The sequence below is a fragment of the Lepus europaeus genome, chromosome 2, assembly GCF_033115175.1.
Source record: "Lepus europaeus isolate LE1 chromosome 2, mLepTim1.pri, whole genome shotgun sequence".
Classification (NCBI taxonomy): Eukaryota; Metazoa; Chordata; class Mammalia; order Lagomorpha; family Leporidae; genus Lepus; species Lepus europaeus.
In genome coordinates this window covers 173,279,222-173,300,226 of record NC_084828.1, presented here as the reverse complement: position 1 = coordinate 173,300,226, position 21,005 = coordinate 173,279,222, and the positions used below count along the sequence as shown (strand labels likewise).

The window sequence follows — 21,005 nt, the reverse complement described above, 5'->3', positions numbered from 1 at the left end:
CTGCTCAGTAAACACTCACTCAACATTTTAACCTCCTCTCTTCAGCCCCCGGCAACCACACTCCACTTTCCTTCTCTATGAATCTGACTACTCTAGAAACCTCATATAAGAGAAATCATACAATATTTATCCTCTCATGCCTGACATTTTATTTAACACAACAACTGCAAGTCTCAGCTCTGTTGAAATGTGTCAAAGTTTCATTACTACTTAAGGTTATTATGCCATTTTACATATCACATTTCATCACTATTTCATTTGTTTGGGAAATCACCATACCATTTTGCATATCAGCTGTACTACTTTACATTCCTACTGGCAACTTGCCAACTCTTGTTATTTGTTACTTTTCATTTGTGATAACTACCACCTTAATGGGTATGAGCTGGTATCTCCTTGTGGTTTTTATTTGCATTTCCCTAATGGCTGGCTAATAACGTTCAGCACTTTTTAATCTGAGCCTCCCGGCATTTAACACCATTCGCATGCAGACAACTTCTAATTTTTATCCACAACCTAGACTCACACACATCCAACTCACAGGGATCTGAAATCTAGCATGCCCTAAAATGAACTTCTCACTTCACCCTAAACCTGTTTCTTTCTGTCTCTGCCATCTCAGTAAATGGTAACTTTTTCCACTTACATAAGCCAAATCCTTAAAATCAGTCTCAACTCCTCTGTCACCCCTCCATCAGCAAATGCTGAGCACTTTGCCTTCAAATCAAGCAGATGCCACTGATTCTTACAACCCTGCTGCGACAACTGCTCCAAGGCACTGTCACCACCTCCCGAATTGTTGCAAGAGCTTCCTTGCTGCTTCTTCCTTGTCCATCTGCATCTATTTTCCATGTAACAAAGAATTTTTTATTTTTATAAAACCATCCGTAGGTTTTAAACAAATCTTAAACTTTTTAAGCAAAGCTTACGCTTAAGACCTTCTAATAGTATCCCACATTCACAGTTAAAGTCAATGATTCTACCACAGTTCAGGAGGTCTAGCATGGTCTCTCTCAGATTCCACCTGATATCCTTCCTGTGTTCATCCTGGCCTCCTTGCTGGTCCTAAAACATGTCGGGCATGCTTCCGTTTCATGCTCTCCACATTTATTGTTCTCTGTCCAGAACATTCATTCTTTAAACAACCTTCAGACCTGCTCCCTGACCCCTGTCAGTTCTCTTAGGTGTCACATCCACGCTGTAGCCTTCCAGAACCACTCACTCTAAACTGTACCCCTTTCCACTTCTGGACTTCTGTCCTCTCTGCTGTGGTCTTCTTTATAACACTTAATGCCACTTGACATACTATTTATCGTGTCTGTTTATTGTCTGTCTCCTATCACTGTAATACAAGCAATCAGGAAGAAAAGGATTTTTTTTTTGACTGCTATATTCCTAATAGTTTCCAGCAGACTATATACTCAAAAAATATTTATTGTTGGTGCTGAACTTTTCAGCCAGAAAATCCAATCTGCAAAAGCCTAAAGTTTCTGGAACAGAGCAGGGCTCTGCCTCTTCCTGCAGAGGTATCATGTGAGGCACACACACTTCCTACTCCTCTGAGGTTTTACTCACCCTGATTCCAGTGCCATTGTCTTGGATCTGAATCAACTTCAGGCCTCCTTCTTTAACAACAACTTGAATACTTGTGGATTTTGCATCTAAACTGGCACACCAAACAGAGAAAATAATTTTATTACCTTGTAAATACTCTAACGCAAGTATTTTAATATAGGCCAAGTGATAACAAACTCCGAATAAACACAAGAGTTATAGGCTCAGTGACTGCACTACATAAGTCTGTAGGTTGTGTGAGAGGGAAGACAGAGGCATCGTGCCCATAGGACATTTGGCACTATTTCTGTCCCTGCAGGGAAGAAGGGAAGTGATCTCAGCACACACCTCTATCTTACGCTCTTTTCAACTAATTTTACTATCTCTTGCTTCAGGTTTATGCAGCCTCAAGTTCCCAAGTGACTCTCATAAAAATGACAAAATAAAAATTCTAAACGCTTTTCCCCACATTCGCTTTCCCTTGAGAAAACATATTTATGATCGAGGGGAAAACTGACAACACATCTTCATGCTTTCAAAGAGTAGCCAAGTACAGCCCACCTGCAAGAGAGAGCAAATCCAGCCTGGGGCTGTGTAAGTTACCAACCCCTCACAGGAAACCCTTTATTCAGAAATGAGACAGCGTTGCCTAAATATTGACGACCCTTGTCAAGAGGCCCTGTACGGAAGCTGCGGCAGCTATCTAGACTTCCATGTTGAAACGAGCGCGAGTCGAGTCCACACAAAGCCTCTCAGGAAATCGTCGTCCGCTGTTTGGTCGCACAGCACAGTAACCTCAGGCCCAGGAGTGCTGTCCGTGCACCCCGCCATCGCCGCCGCTGCGGGCCGGCAGGGGGCAGCACGCCGGGCTCCCGCTCCCGCGGTCGCTCCGAAGGCCTGGCTTGCTCTCACAGGGCTTCTCCGCGGTCCCGCCCTCGCTCCGACGCGTGCCAGGCCTCGTTCTGCAGGAAGGTCTCGCGTGAGGGGCGCCTGTCCTTCCAGAGCCACGGCCACAGCCCGCTCTCCGCGTCTCCAACCTTCCTCCACAGAGACGCCCACCAAGCCAGGCGCCGGAGAGCGCCGGGTGCGGCCGCTGAGGCCGGGCCCAAGCCCATCGCCTGCCCCCGGACTCTGACGGCTCTCGGGATGAAACTCAGGGGAACTGAGCCCCAGCCCGTGCCTTCTGCAAGGACCACGCGAGAATCCCATCTCCCACGGCTCTGCTGAGGAAACCTGTGTCCCTGTACTGTTCCCACGATAAACTTTTAAATTAAGTCGCTCCCCCAGTTTATGGCACCACGAAGACAGTACCCCCCAGTCCGGGCTCGGAACAACCCGGGACAGGTCTCGCGAGAGCGCTGAAAGGACGCCAGGGAAACCGGAAGCGGCGGCCGCTCGGCTCCGCGAGCCCGCGCCTCGGCCGCCAGTGCGCGTGCGCGGCACCCGCCCCGCCCAGGCCGCAGGGGCGTGTCCGCGCCGGCGCAAGACGGGCCCGCTCGTCCGTGTCCCCTAGGGGCGGCCGGCTCGACTCCCTCCGTACCAGTTCTCAATCATCTCTTTGATGGCATTAGCCGGCCGCTGGATAACTTCCCCCGCCGCGATGCGGTTCACCACCGTCTCGTCCAGCCGCCGGATAACCCCCGCCACGAGCGACATTTTGGCGCCAGAGAGAGGCTCGCCGGAAGTGCCCTCTCAGCCAATCGCTTCAGCGTTCCGGGCTCACGTCCTTCCGTGAGCTCTGGCGTGCACCGCCCTCCAGCCGCAGCATCTGATTCGGTAGCCTGCCTGCCAGTCAAGTTTCTTAGCTGCGTGGGTTGCGAGGTGTGTTGGTCCCGCCCCGGAGCGGCAGCCGCCCACGCGCTGGAAGAGCAGGCGCATGCGCGGCAGGGCCCGCCGGCCACTGTTCTCATTGGCTCGCTCCCCGGAGCCGCAGGGACTACGGAATGTCCAGCCAATAGGGAGGCAGGCGCCACGGCAGGAGGCGGGCTTCGGCCCGCTGAGGTGATTTGGCGCAGAGCGGAGGCGGCGCCCGGGGCTGCGCCGGCTCCTCCCCTCTCCCTGCGGCCTCTCTGAGGTGGGCCCCGCGCTCCTGGCCTCCCGCAGAATGTGGGTGACGCCCAAGAGGAGCAAGATGGAGGTCGACGAGGCTCTGGTGTTCCGGCCCGAGTGGACCCAGCGCTACCTGGTGGTGGAGCCGCCGGAGGGCGACGGCGCCCTGTGCCTGGTGTGCCGCCGCCTGGTCGCGTCCACCCGCGAGCGCGACGTGAGGCGCCACTACGAGGCCGAGCACGAATACTACGAGCGGTACGCGGCGGAGGGCGAGCGCGCGGCCCTGGTGGAGCGGCTGCGGCAGGGCGAGGTGCCCGGCGCCGGGCCGCTCACGCCGGAGGAGCGAGCGGCGCGCGCGGGCCTCGGGCTCTGCCGCCTGCTGGCCCTGAAAGGCCGCGGCTGGGCGGAGGGCGACTTCGTCTACCAGTGCATGGAGGTGTTTCTGAGGGAGGTGCTGCCCGAGCACGTAGGCGTCCTGGAGGGCATCGACCTGTCTCCCGAGGTCGCCAGGCAGAGGATCCTGAACATCGACAAGAACCTGCGCGCGCAGCTCTTCCACCGGGCCCGGGACTTCAAAGCCTACTCGCTTGCCTTGGACGACCAGGCCTTCGTGGCCTACGAGAACTACCTCCTGGTCTTCATCCGCGGCGTCGGCCCGGACCTGGAGGTGCAGGAAGACCTCCTGACCATGATCAACCTGACTCATCACTTCAGCGTCGGCGCGCTCATGTCGGCCATCCTGGAGGCCCTGCAGACGGCGGGGCTGAGCCTGCAGCGCATGGTCGGGCTGACCACGACCCACACTTTGAGGATGATCGGGGAGAACTCGGGGTTGGTGTCCTACATGCGAGAGAAGGCGGTGAGCCCCAACTGTTGGAATGTTATCCATTATTCAGGGTTTCTTCACCTGGAACTCTTGACTTCCTACGATGTGGACGTCAACCAGATCATAAATACTATCTCCGAGTGGATAGTTTTGATCAAGACCAGAGGTGTTAGGCGACCCGAGTTTCAGCCTTTACTAACTCAGTCCGAATCAGAGCATGGGGAAAGGGTGAATGGACGTTGTCTGAACAATTGGCTTAGAAGAGGGAAGACGTTAAAAGTGATATTCTCGCTAAGAAAAGAAATAGAAGCATTCTTGGTTTCAGTCGGGGCAACCACAGTCCATTTCTCAGACAAGCAGTGGCTTTGTGACTTTGGTTTTTTGGTGGATATAATGGACCACCTTCGCGAACTCAGTGAAGAATTGCAGATTACTAAGGTCTTTGCTGCTGCTGCCTTTGACCATATCTGTGCTTTTGAAGTTAAGCTGAATTTATTTCAAAGACATATTGAGGAAAGAAATCTCACACATTTTCCTGCCTTCAGAGAACTTGTTGATGAGCTTAAACAGCAGTTTAAGGAAGATCAAAAAATATTTGATCCTGATAGGTATCAGATGGTAATATGTCGGCTACAAAAAGAATTTGAGAGACATTTTAAGGATCTCAAGTTCATTAAAAAGGACTTAGAACTTTTTGCAAATCCATTTAACTTTAAGCCTGAATATGCACCAATTTCAGTAAGGGTGGAGCTAACAAAACTTCAGGCAAACACTAGCCTTTGGAATGACTACAGAATCAAAGACTTGGGCCAGTTCTATGCTGGGTTGTCTGCTGAATCTTACCCAATTATCAAAGGAGTTGCCTATAAGGTGGCATCTTTGTTTGATAGTAACCAAATCTGCGAGAAGGCTTTTTCCTATTTGACTCAAAACCAACACACTTTGAGCCAACCCTTGACAGATGAGCATCTGCAAGCCCTGTTTCGGGTTGCCACAACTGAAATGGAGCCCCATTGGGATGATCTTGTGAGAGGAAGAAATGAATCTAATCAATAAGCTTTTGTAGTACAACTTTGAAAAGCTCAACAAGAATTCAATTCTAAACGCAAAGAGTTTTTTTTTGTTTGTTTGTTTGTTTGTTTTTTTTAATTTTACTAATTGGGATTATGGGAAAGCACCAAGTTTATTGCCAGCTGTCCAGATGGGTCTCAATTCAAATACTCTGAAAGTTGCCTTTTTTTTTTTTTTTTCATCTCAATTGGCAGCATGGGACTAAAACCTGAGAATACCACCTTTTTAATGACAAAATCGTTGCCTTTTACTTTTATGATATATTTGATTTTAAAGAAGTTTAGTATTGATAATGTTGAGTTGAATTAAGTTTGTTTTTGAGGTGTCCTGAAGATATATGCCAAAAATTTTAGCTCTTATTTTAATGAAGTATTAAATTTCTAAGACCCATAGTCTGAACTTGTCAGCTCCTTAAGTGTGTGTTTGAAACAGTTTGCAGAAACTGACATAACAAGTGTGTAAGTTTCTGAAATGAAAGAAGGTACATACAGTGGAGGTATTTTGTCTAACAAAATGTTTGAGACTATTTTTTTAAAACGTATTTCTGAGTCTGAAATAAATATTGACAGATTTCCTCCCTCTTGTTTACCCCCCTACCCACTCCAAAGATACTGATATTACCAGTAGAGGGAGCATTCAAATAAAACTGTAGTTAGAGAAGCAAGAATTATTTTTTAAGTTGCTGATTTAGGAGATTTCCTGCAATTTGGATTTAAGAGGAACCAGATACTGGGTATTTCCCCTGTTTCACAACTGGGGGCTGTTTTGTCAGCTTGCCTATAAAAGGACTACGGTAAGTATAGAATCTTAACCGTTGTCTTTTTTTTTTTTTTTTTCCTACTCTAGACAGCAGTGACCCTGTCAAAAAGGGTGAGGAAAAAAAATTTTTGCACTCCAGGATCAGGATACTTTAGCTTACTTGTCCTAGCTGCATGGGTGTTACTGCTTTATAAAGAAATCCTGCTTAAAGGAAGAACTTTATTTCAAAGTGATATAGTTGTGTTAGCTGCTGGAAGTGGATTTATTCTAGAGTGTGAAACTGTTCTACACATTCTGTATTTAAGACAGTGCACAAGTAGAAATATTTTATTCTCAAGAAGCAGCTGTGTGCACAGATTGTAGTAATTGCATATTTCTAGTAAGATATCTGTTTTGTGCTAAAACAAGTTTCAAACTGGTGTTAACTTGAAAAAAAAAAAAAAGATAATCTTGCAGTAAAGTCTAGTATCCAAAACTGATTTTAACACAGGACTCAAATTGTAGATTCTCCCACAAGTATAATGTGAAAACTATTGTGCTAAAGTCCTGTCTTAATTATTGCAACACATTCTAGCTGGCAAATTGAATGAACGCAGATACAACCAAGAATTTAGAAGAAGCTGGTACCTGAGCAACCATAATAGATATGTAAGAGACTAAGAACCAAAGTTGTGTCAGTGGTTGTCAACCAGGGCCAGTAAACCCTCCTTCCAGAGGATGCTGGGAAATGTAGGGGCACTTTTTTGGTTGTCATATTTCCCTGGGGGTTCTGCTAGTATTATAAGCCTGAAGGCCCACATCCCCTGCAGTGTATATGATAGCCTGTCAACAGGGAACAACTTAACCCTTCTAAAGTGTCAGTTGACCCCAATGTAGATTAACATATTTCTAGGGACAGGGCAAATTACCGGTAGAATAAAATTAGAAGGACAAGTTGGGCAAACTGGCTTGATAGGGGAGTCTAATTCCAAATTCCAAGTCTGGCTGGTAAGGTGCAATGAAAGCTGGTAGGTTCTAGTACCTCACAATACCACATACAAATCAGTAATTAGTATTGGATTAAAGGACTGTATTCTGTTGTACATATTTAGTTTGGGACAGAAAAACAAGTTAATATATTGATGAGATACCTATCAAGAATGATCAGGTTCAGATTTAAAACAGGGAGAATCTACCGGTAGTTTCCCAATAGCTTTGAGTATTCTCTTTCATACAAATGCTTTGTTACTTGAAAGATTGGAAGACCTGAGAGCTGTTTTGCTTTCCAACCCCAGTTCTTAAAAGTGAAATGTACATTTTGTGATGTTCTAGTATGTTTTGCTTACAGTGATAATAAAATTAGTTTGCAACATAGTTTCCAACCCTGAGTTAAAGGGGGATAGAAGCCAAGAATTTTAAATTGACCCTCAGCAATAGAGAATTTGCTATACACTAGTCTTGTTTGTGGGGAAAAAAAAAAAAGTATTTTACTGTTTTCTGTATAAATATTTCTGTAACTGCATGGCAGTCTTTAATTTTTCCTTTGGTATAAATAATGGTTGTTACTGGTCTGTTTTATCAGTGAGTATAGTTAAAATAAGTGCTATTTTTTTAAAAAGAAAACTCTGTTCTTAGCAGTTACTTCCCTGTTTCTCCTGTTCCTACTAGTTTTCTTGAAATATTTGTATTTCCAGTCTCTCGTATTGCCACCTAAACTGTTCCACCAGGCTCACGAAGTCCTTGTCAGTATTACTGTAGCTTTGAGGAAGTAACCATCTACAGTTATACTTTTTTTTTTTTTTTTTTTTTTTATCTTTACAGGTTCCTCTTCCCTTAAATATTTGTTCTTAGGTTTTTGTTTGTTGGTTTGTTTGAGGCTGCTTTATGTTATCTCCCTAAGTGATCCCATTTCCTTTCATGGCTTCAGTTACCACCTACATGAAAAATGACCCCTGAATTCCTATCTCCTTTACATATCTTTTCTACTTAATAAGCTGGTTATTAACAAGTCCATTTTGCTGTGTCACAGGCACCACAACATACCATTGTTCTTGCCACCAAACTTGTTGTTGCTCCTCTCCTGCTTGCTATTTGAATAGATGATACTACTACCAGCCATTCAGTGAGCCTTGCCCAGCCCAAAAACTGAGTTACCCACGACTTCCCGATTTTGCAGTGCACTATGCTGTTTCAGGCTATCAACCTACCTAAATTATAGCAACAGTCTCGTTATTAGTCTCTGATATTTATTCCTTTCTGCACTGTAGCCAGATTGTTCCAAAAAACCTATCTGGTCATTGCACTCTACTGCATTCAGCATTGCTTTTAGGATAAAAGACAGATTTCTGTGAATCTTTCAGGTCTAAGTTTATATGCCACTTCATCAAGGAACCTCTCATTTATGCCCTCTTGTAGACTCATCTAGTAGATTAGGTACCCTTACCACATACTTAGCACACTTACTGCTTATTGATCACTGCTAGGCTGTAATCTTTATAAGGACAGGGACCACATAAGCCTTGCTCACTATTATATCTAGTGCTTAGCGCAGTGCCTGGCATTTCAGTAAATACTTGAATTCAAGTGTGTAGTATTTTATGATCTTTGAAATTCATAATCTCGTTTGACTTGCATAGTCATCCTTCCTTAGACTGTTCATTGGGTGATTGTTATCCACATATTACAAATTAAGAAGTGAAGCTAAGTTCTTTGTGAGTAGGGAACTTATGTTGTATTCCCAGAATTTAGTGTGGTGCTTGGCATGTGACTCAAATCCTTATTATGTCAGTGTTAAGGAAATAAACAGATTGCAGTTTTCCCTAGGAAACATTAGTAAAGTCAGGATTCAATCCCAGGTATACTCATGTAAGTCTACTGTGTAATATTAAATTTGTGCACCTATGATACAGTGTCTTTTTTAAATTTCCAAATGCAGAATTCCAAGGGAACTTAGATATAGAGAAAAGAGATAAGAAAACTAGTGAACTAAGACAGTACTTCAGTAATTAAAAAGTTACATTCAATATTAGAAAAAAATAGTGCTTAAGAGTTAATATCCATTTTTCATTTTTGTAGGCATCAACTCTAGAAGAAAACGGCATGCTATTTACTTGCTACTTTCTTTACAGGTGGTTTCTGGCTCTTCTGGGATTTAAAAGTAAGTAAATTTAATAAAATATTAGAATGACTTAGCCCTTCTGATCACTAGATATTCATTTCACTTGCTTTCCTACCTACAGAATATCTTCATCACTTCCTCAAGTGGAATAATCTAAAAGTGATGTCTAGTTAATGTGTACTTTTAAGGTTTGCTCTGTCTTTTTGCTTTCTTGTTCTCATGCCTCTGTGAACTTCATTTCTAGATAACCAGAGCTTTCCAGGCTCTTTGGAGAGCCGTATCCTTAATCTCTTTTTTCCCCTTAAGCCATTTTGTTCAATTTTAGGGATCAAATAGTATTACACTCTTAGTTGGACTTAGTCGAGGGACACGTGAACTCATTCAGATGTCCTCATAGTAGGTATGATAGTCATCAGTGGTTTGATCTTTGCTGCAAAACCAAGTTTAATCAACCTTTGAGTTAAAGGGTTTCTCATTTTTACCTTTTTGTAATCGAGAAATTGTCTCATCTTACCAAGTACTTGAGTTTGTGAATTTTCTACCCCTTTTCACTTCTGCCCGCAAACTGACAGTTCTTTTCTGAATTCATCTCTTTGCTGTACATTTTGTCAAATGCAGCAGTAGCAACCACAAGATATTTTGTTTTCCTGTCTTTTTCTTTAGCAAAGTGTAGATTATTTGTCTTACAGTTAATCTCAAGGGACAGTTTCACCTCTCCAAAATGTGAATTTCCTCTAAATTTTTTCCATCTTCCAGTAGCAATTTCCTGAGTATCTGTTGGCTAACCCACTAAGCTGAATTCAAGTATTTTAGTTTTAAGGTTTTTAATAGCCAGTTTCTGTGTCCAGATGGGCCAGTTTACATGGGATATCAGTTGCAAAATCTCAGTGTCATACACCCTTGTCTGTTGAGATTTAGCCAGGGACTTCTTTCCTTCATGTGGACAGACAGGGGTGGACAAACTTCAGCTCACAGGCAAAATACGTCCTGCTGCTTGTTTCTTTAAGTATTATTGGAATACAGCCTTGTCCGTTTATATATGTCTGTGGCTGGTTTCATTTTACAATGGTAGAGTTGAGTAGTTGTGACAGAATGTATGCCCCACAAAGCCTGAAGTAATTATTATGTGACCCTTCATGGAAAAATTTCGCTAATCATTGCTTTTAAGTTCTCATTTTCTGGGACCCAGGTTGATAAAGCATGTGCCATTTGGGGTGTGGCTTTTCACTTTGGGAAATGAAAAAAGAAGTTTGGCTAGTAATTTATAGGTCCTTTAAAGCACATGGTCACACTGAAGTTCAAGGAGTTTCATCCTTCCGTATACCTGGGAAGAAAACCAGAAATACTTGGAAAACAATACTACTGGTTAACATGTCTCTATATCTCTCCAGTTAGAGAATTTTTTGAATGTGTTTTTTTCTTTTCATTGAAGTAAAACTTAAAAATGTATAAATAATAAGTGTACACCTTAGTGGATTTTTATATACACCCTTTATGCCCCTCTCACACATAACTACTATTCTGACCTTTATCACCATGGATTAGTTTTAAAGCTTTATGTAAGTAGAATAATTATGCACTTTGTGTGTCTTTTGTTCAATATGTCAGTGAGAGTAATCAACGTTGTATGTAGCTGCAGTTCATTTTTAACATTTGTGTAGTATTCCATTATATGACTGTATCACAACTTATCCATTCTGTTGGTAGAAATTTGGGTTATTTCTAGTTTGTGGTCATTAAATAAAGTTGATATGAAAATTTTTCTCTGTCTTTCAGTGAACATGTTTACCCAATCCTGTTGGCATTTTCTTTGATATACACCCTGCTTCCGTATCTCTCTCATACGGTTTATTCTTCACACACCAACCAGAGTGATCATAAATCTGACAGTACCACTTCTCTGCTCAAAATCCTCCAGTGGCTTTTTATCACACTCAGTTTTTATCATGGCCTATAAAACCTTGCATAATTTATGTTCACACGTACCCTTTTTCCTACCCGACACTGCATTATATCATTTATCCAGGTCCTCCTCACTTTGTACTAACCACTGTACTTGTTAATTTGGGAATGAAAATAAATGATTTGGCCTTGCCCTTGAAAAGGAATTCTGAGTAGATAGTATTGACATAGGACAGAAGGACTAAACACTGGTTTATGATAAATGAGTTCCTAAGTAACACTAATGTTTAACTCCTGGAGGGGAAAAAAAAAGACTCATTGATAAATTCAAGAAATGTAGATCTTGTATTTTAGTTCTACTGATTATGAATTAGAATTCAGCTTGGTTATGACACTGTTATAATTGTTCAGTTCTATGCGGGTTGGGGGGGTTGAGAGCTGAGTTTGAACAGGGGTAGGAAACCATGAATAAGTAAAGTACTGATAGTAAGTCCAAACTAGAACAGTCATAATAAGGGACCTCCTAAAAGGTTGTACCATTGCTTTTTTTTTTTTTTTTAAAGATTTATTTATTTATTTGAAAGTTATGCAGAGAGAGAGGTCTTCCATCCACTGGTTCACTCCCCAGATGTCTGCAATGGCCGGAGCTGCACCGATCAGGAGCCAGGAGCTTCTTCCGGTCTCCCGTGTGGGTGCAGGGGCTGAAGGACTTGGGCCATCCTCTACGGCTATCCCGGGCCATAGCAGAGCTGGACAGGAAGTGGAGCAGCCAGGACTAGAACCAGCGCCCATATGGGGTGCTGGCACTTCAGGCCAGGGCGTTAACCCGCTGTGCCACAGCGCTGGCCCCATGCAGTTGGTTACTATAAAACAACAAAAAATTTTGGTTACTACATTTTTCTTACAGTTTTATTGGTATACAGTTGAAGTACAAGAAACTGCACCTATTTAAAGAACATTGATTTTGACATACATGAAACCACAATCAGGATAAGTAGCATCACTCCCAAAGTTTTGCATTTGGTTTTAAAATAAGGGGTAGGGTTGGAGAAGCACTGTAAGGAGATGGCTTAGCAAATTATATTGGACTAAGTGTCTTAAACAACTTTTCCCATGGTCCTGGAGGCTGGGAAGACCAAGATCAAGGTGTCAGATCTGGTGTCTGGTTAGGGATCACCTCTGCTGATTTACAGATAGCCAACTTCTCATACATCCTGATACAATTGCAGAGAGCAGAAAGAGAACAAGCCTTCTTCATATCTGCATATGAGCACCTGTATGACCTCGTTAGCTACTTAACACCATCACATTCGAGTCAGGAGATTTGGAAGAAATTTTAATCTGAAAACAATGGGACTGGTACCACTTAAAGTAGTTTCTTGGGGCCAGCACCCTGGCTCACTTGGTTAATCCTCCGCCTGTGGTGCTGGCATCCCATATGGATGCTGGGTTCTAGTCCCGGTTGCTCCTCTTCCAGTCCAGCTCTCTGCTGTGGCCCAGGAAGGCAGTGGAGGATGGCCCAGGTCCTTGGGCCCTGCACCCGCATGCGAGACCAAGAAGAAGCACCTGGCTCCTGGCTTCGGATTGGCTCAGCACTGGCCGTAGCGGCCATTTGGGGAATGAACCAACGGAAAGAAGACCTTTCTGTTTCTCCCCCCCCCCCCCCACTGTCTATAACTACCTGTCAAATAAAAAAAATAGTATTTTTCAACTTTTCCATTCTATTACATATTTCAATGTTTTTCTAGGTTTTTTTTTTTTTTTTTTTTTGACAGGCAGAGTGGACAGTGAGAGAGAGCACTGCGCTGATCCGATGGCAGGAGCCAGGTGCTTCTCTTGGTCTTCCATGGGGTGCAGGGCCCAAGCACTTGGGCCATCCTCCACTGCACTCCCGGGCCACAGCAGAGAGCTGGCCTGGAAGAGGGGCAACCGGGACAGAATCTGGCGCCCTGACCGGGACTAGAACCCGGTGTGCCGGCGCTGCAAGGCGGAGGATTAGCCTGTTGAGCCACGGTGCCGGCCTAGGATTTTTTTTTTTTTTTTTTAAAGATTTATTTATTTGAAAGGCATTTCCATCTGCTGGTCACTTCCCAAATGCAACAGCCAGGGCTAGGCCTGGCTGAAGCCAGGAGCCAGGAACTACATCCAGGTCTCCAACCCAGGTGGCAGGAACCTAACTACTTGAACCTTTTTTTTTTTTTTTTGACAGGCAGAGTTAGAGAGAGAAAGGTCTTCCTTCCATTCGTTCACCCCTCCCCCCACACAATGGCCGCTATGGCCGGTCCATTGCACCAATCCGAAGCCAGGAGCCAGGTGCTTCCTCCTGGTCTCCCATGCAGGTGCAGGGCCCAAGCACTTGGGCCATCCTCCACTGCACTCCCGGGCCACAGCAGAGAGCTGGACTGGAAGAGGAGCAACTGGGACTAGAACTCGGGGTGCTGGCAATGCAGGCGGAGGATTAGCCTAGTGAGCCACGGCGCCGGCAACTACTTGAACCATTATCTGCTGCTTCCCAGGAGCATTAGCAGGAAACTGAATAGAGATGGGGTAGCTGGGACTCCCAACAGGCACTCCAGCATGGGTTGTGGGCATCCGAAGCATTGGCTCAACTTGCTGTGCCACATTGCCTGTCCCAGAAACTTCCCAATTAATTAAGGTCTTCTTTTAAAAAAATGTATTTATTTATTTGAAAGGCAGAGTTACTGAGGGAGAGAGATCTTCCATCCAATGGTTCACTCCCAAATGGTCTCAGTGGCCAGAGCTGGGCTCATACGAAGCCAGGAGCTTCTAGGCCTCCCATGTGACAGGTGGCGAGGGAGGAGAGAGGAGAGAGAGCACTCGTTCATCTGCTTCCCAAATGGCTGCAGCAGTCAGGCTGGTCCTGGCCAAAGCCAGGGGCAGGAAACTCTCCCACATGGGGAGCAGGGCCCCAAGCACTTTGTCCTTCACTGCTGTTCCAGGTGGATTACCAAGGAGCCAGATCAGAAACAGAGCAGCTGGGACTTGAACCAGTGCTTCGATATAGGTTGTCCACTGTGCCACAATGCCAACAATTCCAGTTCTGGTACATATTCAAAATAATTGAAATCAGGGACTTGAACATGTTTATAACAACTTTATTCACAATAGACCAAAGGTGAACTCAAGTGTTCATTAACAGGTGAGTGCAAAAACAAAATGTATGTACATGCAATGGAATAGTATTTAGCCTTAAAAAGGACAGACAGTTTAACATGTGCTACAACATGATGAAGCCTGAGAATATGAAGCTGAGTGAAATAAGCTGGTTGCAGTAAGAAGAACACTTAGGCGAAAGTACCTATTGAACAGTAGATTCTCCTTATCCATGGTGGATTCCTGAATCCAGATAATACCAATGTCTCTGTACATACATATTCATGATAAAGTTTATAGGTCAGATTCAACCAAAGACTAACCACAATAACATATTCAAATGGAAACTTGCCTTTCTTCACAATTTCAGAGATTTGTTCTTACTACAGACCTTACTAGAGACCTTTTTTTCCTTATTGAGAATTTTCTCCTTTTCACTTAAAGGAAGCACTTCACGACTTCCCTTTGGTGGATCCACATTGCCAGCATCAGTACTCTTGCTCTTTAGGACCATCATTAAGTATAACAAGAGTGTATTACCACAAGCCCATCTGATAACCAAGACAACTTCTAGGTGACTAATAGGCATGTAGTGTATACAGCATGAGTACACTGGACAAAGGGGAGATTCATTCACATTCTGGTGGGACAAGGTTTCATTCTGCCACCTAGGACAGTGCACGATTTAAAATTTACGAATTGTTCATTTCTGGAATTCTGTTTCATATCTTCAGACCTCAGATGACTGTCTAGTAACTGAACCATGGAGAATGAGACTGTGGATAAAAGGGGGCTACTGTAGAAAAGTTCATAGGTTCAGAAAGAAGAATGGTAGTTACTAGGGGCTGCGCAGGAGGGAAAATGAGAGTTGTTATTTAATGCATAAAGAATTTCAGTTCTGTAAGAAAACAGTTCGATGATTAATGGTTGTACAGTGTGAATGTCCTTAATACCACTGAACTCGACAGTTAAAAATAGTGAATACGGTGTTTCCATTATGTATTTTGTCACAATTTAAAAAGATCAAGTTTCAGAACCTGTGAAGTTAAACTTATCGTACACCTCAGCAATTTTATTCTTTTTTTTTTTTTTTTTACTTTTATTATTTTTAAGGGAAAGGGTTTATTTGGGAGCACCCAACAGACCGTAGTGAAGGGGCGGCGAAGGAAAAAGAGAAGGAGACTGTAAGAGAGAGAGACAGAAAGGAGGGAGGAGAGGAGAGGAGGAGAGAAGCCAAGAGAGGCCAAGAGAGCAGTGTGCAGGAACAGGCCCTTTTAAAACTTTGCCTGAGGGTGGGCAGGGAAGCAGGAGCAGCGAATCCCATTAGGATGGGGGTGGAGCCTGGCTCAGGTAGCTGGGCTGTGTGGCCACCTGGCTGAAACTGTGCCAGTTTCCTAACATTGCTCCCTTTTGTTTTTTATAAAGCAGAATTTGTATGGGGTTACATTAGTCCCAAAAGTCCAGGAAGGGTAGAGGGATGATGATCTGTCTTTAGAGCTACTTCCTGCTGACATGGGGCGATGTCTCAGGCCGCTGTCTCCTGGTTGTGGAGTATATTTCCGTAGCAGCATTTGGTTGACCGCCTGGTTGTTGAAGGCCTTGGTTTGGTTCCATTATCACCTGCTGTAAACACTCAAAATTTGGAAGGCCGATGTGTGGATGGAGATCGCAGGGCGTTGGGTGGCTTGGAAAGAGTTCCGGAGGTGTGCTTCGCAACTGGCAGAAATCCAGGACCCCAGAGCACTGGAGGACGCTGGATTACCAATATGAGGCTATCCGAGTCACGGCACCAATATTATATCTTAATGTCAGCCGTCGCAAAGCACACCAGACACCGGAGTAAGGGAAAGGGTTTATTGGGGAACACCCTACAGACCGTAGTGAAGGGGCGGTGAAGGAAAAAGAGAAGGAGACTGTAAGAGAGAGAGACAGAGAGGAGGGAGAAGAGAGACAAGAGGAGGAGAGAAGCCAAGAGAGATCAAGAGAGCAGGGAGCAGAGCCAAGAGCGCAATTTTATTCTTATGCACATTCTTAAGAGAAATAAAAATGTGTATCCACAAACACATTCACTGTTCAAGAATATTAGTGGTAGCTTTATTTATGATAACCAAAAATGGAGAACAGACCAAATGTACACCAATAGGAAATGAATAAACAATGTTTTCTGGTTATACAATGGAATACTAATCTGGAACAAACTGCTGATACACATAACAATATGGAAGAATGTAAAAAACATTACTCTGAGGTGAGCATTTGGCGTGGCTGTTAAGATGCCACATGGCATGTCCACATTCCACACTGCAGGGTGTGAGTTCAAGTCCCAGCTCTTCCTGCTAATGCACACTGAGAGGCAGGAGGTGATGACTCAAGTGCTTGGGTCCCTGCCACTCATGTGCAAGATGTGGGTTAAATTCTAGGCTCCTGGCTTCGGCCTGCTGCACCAGTTCTGGCTATTGCAAGCATCTGGGGAGTGAACCAGAAGATGGAAGATCTCCTTTTTTCATCTCAAATAAAAAAAAAATAAATAAAAATTAAAAATATATTATCCTGAGAAAAACTGGTCATAGAGAAAAGCTTTTTTTTTAAGATCAACAGAAGTCAAATTATGGCGACAAATCACAGCATGGCTGCCAGGCATGGAGGGGTGGGGGTAGGGCTGGGGAATGTAGGGAGGCTGGTGGGGGATATGGGAGAATGGAGGTGCCACTCACCAGACAGTTTCAAGGAGGAACTTTCCAGTTTGATGGAAGTATTTATATCTTGACATGGTGCTGGATCCCAGGTGTGTATCTGTCACAATTCATCAAGCCATATAATAAATAAACTGTGAGCTTTGCGTTCTTTATACTTCGATATAATTGGTATTTGAACAAAAGAGTCCTTTCTCTTCTCCCAACCCCTCTTGGAGTCAAGGAAGCAAGTATGGAAAAAGTAATGTGATTTTGATATTCTGTGTGCGTCAGTGTGTATCATTTATAGAACAACACCTACTCATTTCTCAGGAGCAAGTTTGTTTGTAACAAAACAAAGGCAGCGGGTGCCTGCTAACTGGCATAGCCCCCTTAGCCAGTGTCACAGGGTACAAAGAGGGGGCGAGATAGCAAGTGTAAGCTTCCGGTAGCTGAATAGCCTGACTCAAGAACAAGAGGTAGCTCTGGAAAGTGGAATCGCTCATAACAAGGGTTGCTTGGTGAACAGCGGCCTTCAGCATTATCTTCAGTATCAGTGAAGAGCTGGTTTCCCTGGCAACAGGGGCCTACTTAATTAACGGTGCTAGGTTGCAGGCAAGAGCATGTCCATAATAAAAAGCTTCAGTGCCCTTACCGACTTGTCCCTCATTCCTAACCCCCAGTAACAGCCATTTGTAACCTTTTTTAATATTAGTCCTTTTGTTTTATATGTATCTCTATATATTGCCAATGTATTACTTATATATATTGCTTAATTCATCAACTCTAGACAATGTGTTTACTGTCTCTTGTTATTAATAAGCATTTAGGTACTTTATACCTCCCCATTTCTCCTTTCCTTCACCATAATTTTTTCTTTCTTTTTTCTAGAATATAGATGTCTTTTTGTTTTAAGGATTTATTTATTTGAAAGGCAGAGTGACAGAAAGAAATTCCCTTATCCTGTGGTTCATTCCCCAAATGTCCACAATGGCCAGGACTGGGTTAGGCCAACGTAAGCAGCTTGGAACTCCATCTTGGGTCACCTACATGGGTGGCAAAGGCCTAAGTACTTGAACCATCCTCCAGTGCCTTCCCAGATGCAACATCAGGGAGCTAAATTGGAAGTGGCAAACTGGTGTACCCATATTGGATGCTGGCATTGCAAGCAACAGCTTAATTTGCTTGCCACAGAGTGGCTGCACCATCAGTTTTTCATAGTTATGTTGTTGGTTTTCTTTGTAGTTATTTATTTTTTTACAAACTTTGATTCTGTTCTTAAACTATTTGTTTTCAAAATTTTTATTTACTTTTTCTTTTTTAAAAGGCAAGAGAGACAGTGGGACAATCTGCCATCTGCCAGTTCACTCTCCATATGCCTGTAACAACCGGGGCTGAGCCAGGCCAAAGTGGAGAGCCAGGAATTCAACCTGGATTTCCCACATGTCGACTACTTGAGACATCACCTGCCGTCTCCCGTAATATGCATTAGCAGGAATCTGGAATTGGGGGTGGGGCTTGGACCCAAGCACTCCAGTAGGGAATGTATATTCCCAAGCAGCATCTTGACACAGCATCAAACACCTGCTGAAGAACACTACTACTACTTTTTTAATTCTGTGGATTTTCAGCACTGTCTCTTGGCTTTCTCCTCCCACTTCTATTCCCAGTTTCTGTGAACTCTACTTTTATTCCTACATTGCTATGATTAGAAAAATTTACATTCTGTTTAGAAATCATAACTGAACTTCCAGACTTGGTCTAAAGTGTGATGATACAAGTTTAAAGTAATTAATAATAATATTAAATCGGTATGACATTATTTCCCTTCTATACTTGTAATGCCCTGACCTTGGACCTCTGAAAGGGTCCATTCTTAGAAAACTCCATCGGTTCTTTTTTTTTTTTTTTTTTTTTTTTTTAAACTGCCATGGATGCTCAAATTCATTACTTTAATTTTGGATCAAAATTTTCCTGTGTTCTTAGAATTTTTACCCTCCTCCCTCCCACAGTGGGAAAAATAAAAGCCTTCGTCAGAGCACTGATGTCAAGCCATTTCTTTCTTATTCTAAACATTAGTCAAGTCTATTCTAGAATTCTTCTTAAGGGCATCTTTTTGGGGCTCATTGACTCCTCATATTTATTTGGTTGGATTTCTTTCAAACCCCACTGTGAGCTGTCATCCTGGGTTTTCTTTCATTAGATTGCCAGGATTAGTTGTATTATTTGTTGTTTTCGACTATTCCTCACACTTGATTTCCTGGCCAACATCTTATATTATCTTCTTCAGTTTATGTCTTCTTAAGTGGGACAATCTCTGAATCCTTCCAGGTGTACAAATGGCTTTATTCTGTCTTCAGTCTTCATGGCTAGCTTGACTAGTTACAGATTTCTAGGTCCAAAGTTATTTTCCCTCAGAACTTAGAATGTGGGCTTCACTAATTTATTTTGAAAACCTTTAAAATCATAACAGAATACATTCATTCAGAATAGTACATAAACACAAATGTGTATCTTAAGTAATTATTAAGTAAATACCCAAATAACCATCAACCAGAGCGTAAGTAACATTTTCCCAAGCCTTAGAAGTATCCATTAACACCCTCTAACTCTTCCTAGCCTGCAGACACATAGGCCCTTTTCCCATCACAGCGTTTTCCTTTCTTCTTGGAAACATCCACAGTTCTGCTTGATACGGAAATATGTTTCTTGCTTTTTAAAATAGCGTGACTTACTTTTGAGTTTCACATAAGTAGACCAATACGGTATGTACTGTTTTGTGTCTGGCCTTGTTTACTCGACATTATATTTTTAAGTGTATCCGTGGTGTCTGTAGCTGTAGTTCATCTTCATAGCCTGCAGTATTCCGCTGGATGTACATAATGCACTGTATTTAGCCCTTATATCATTGATTGCTATTTATGTTGTTTCCAGTCTGCAACTATTATGAATAATACTGCTGTGAGTGTCTCTGAACACGTCGTCTGGTCCTCAGGTGAAGGAGAACTTTTTGGCTAACTGTTCTATCAATACTACGATAACTCTGTTAAAATCTTTCCCCAGCATCGTGCACTTCATTTTGAGGCTCTACCTTTTGCCTTATACATGTCAAAGCAATATTACCCAATGCATATACATTTAGAAATGTGAATTCTTGGTGACTTCAACTATTTATCATAATGAAGGGACCCTCTGTAATGTGTTTTTTCTTAAATTTCTTTTATCTCATATTAATGTAGCTAGACCAGTTTTCTTTTTTTTTTTTTATTGTGGCAAAATACACGTAGAGTTTTCTATTTTGACCATTTTAAAGTGTACAATTCAGGAGCACTAAGTACATTCACCATCACCACTATTCTACTTTCTGTTCTTTTTACTATGACTGTCTAGGTACCTCACATAAATAGAATCTCACAGTATTTGTCCTTTTGTGTCTGGTATATTTCATTTAATATAATTTTTTGTTATGCAATTTTGTTGCTTTCAATACTACAGTCTGCCAGGAAAGTTGTTTTTTAAGATTTATTTTATTTATTTGAAAGAGTTATAGAGAGAGGTAGAGACAGAGAGAGAAGTCTTCCATCTGCTGGTTCACTCTCCAAGTGGCTGCAATGGCTAGAGCTGGGCCATCCGAAGCCAGGAACCAGGAGCTTCTTCCGGGTCTCCCACGCGGGGGCAGGGGCCAAGGACTTGGCCATCTTCTACTGCTTTTCCAGGCACATTAGCAGAGAGCTGGATTGGAAGAGGAGCAGCTGGGACTAGAACCTAGAACCGGCACCCATATGGGATGCCGGCGCTTCAGGCCAGGGCTTTAACCTGCTGCGCCACAGCGCCGGCCCCCCAGTAAAGTTTGTCTAAGGAGACAGCTACTTAACATGGATCATTATTTTATAGCTGAATCTTTTTTGCCTAAAGACCACTTAGCATGATGCTTTAATACTCATTCTTGTTGTACATTTAT

The 21,005-nt window shown here is 43.2% G+C and overlaps 2 protein-coding genes across 3 annotated transcripts in view; one reads left to right on the top strand and one right to left on the bottom strand.

Annotated features, from left to right (window-relative positions):
• Positions 1-3,297, bottom strand: part of MLH1 (mutL homolog 1) — a 49,152-nt gene extending 45,855 nt beyond the window's left edge. The window contains exons 1-2 of one of the 2 annotated variants that reach the window (XM_062215974.1): positions 3,095-3,297; positions 1,576-1,666 (exon numbers count right to left, since the gene is read on the bottom strand). In XM_062215974.1, coding sequence (XP_062071958.1) covers positions 1,576-1,666; positions 3,095-3,210 — 207 coding nt within the window. In that variant the 5' untranslated portion in view covers positions 3,211-3,297. Of the gene's footprint in view, positions 1-1,575; positions 1,667-2,865; positions 2,933-3,094 lie in introns of those variants that run through there. The other variant, XM_062215984.1, reaches the window with a different exon arrangement.
• Positions 3,298-3,595: 298 nt separating this feature from the next.
• On the top strand, positions 3,596-11,118 carry EPM2AIP1 (EPM2A interacting protein 1). Its single transcript, XM_062215962.1, has one exon. It carries the CDS (start codon positions 3,659-3,661, stop codon positions 5,483-5,485), a length of 1,827 nt encoding a protein of 608 aa, XP_062071946.1. The 5' UTR covers positions 3,596-3,658; the 3' UTR covers positions 5,486-11,118.
• The last annotated feature ends 9,887 nt before the right edge of the window (positions 11,119-21,005 follow it).

What these genes read in the sequence shown, in the direction of transcription:
- EPM2AIP1 (XM_062215962.1), top strand. Translation starts at nt 3,659, where the DNA reads ATGTGGGTGACGCCCAAGAGGAGCAAGATGGAGGTCGACGAGGCTCTG.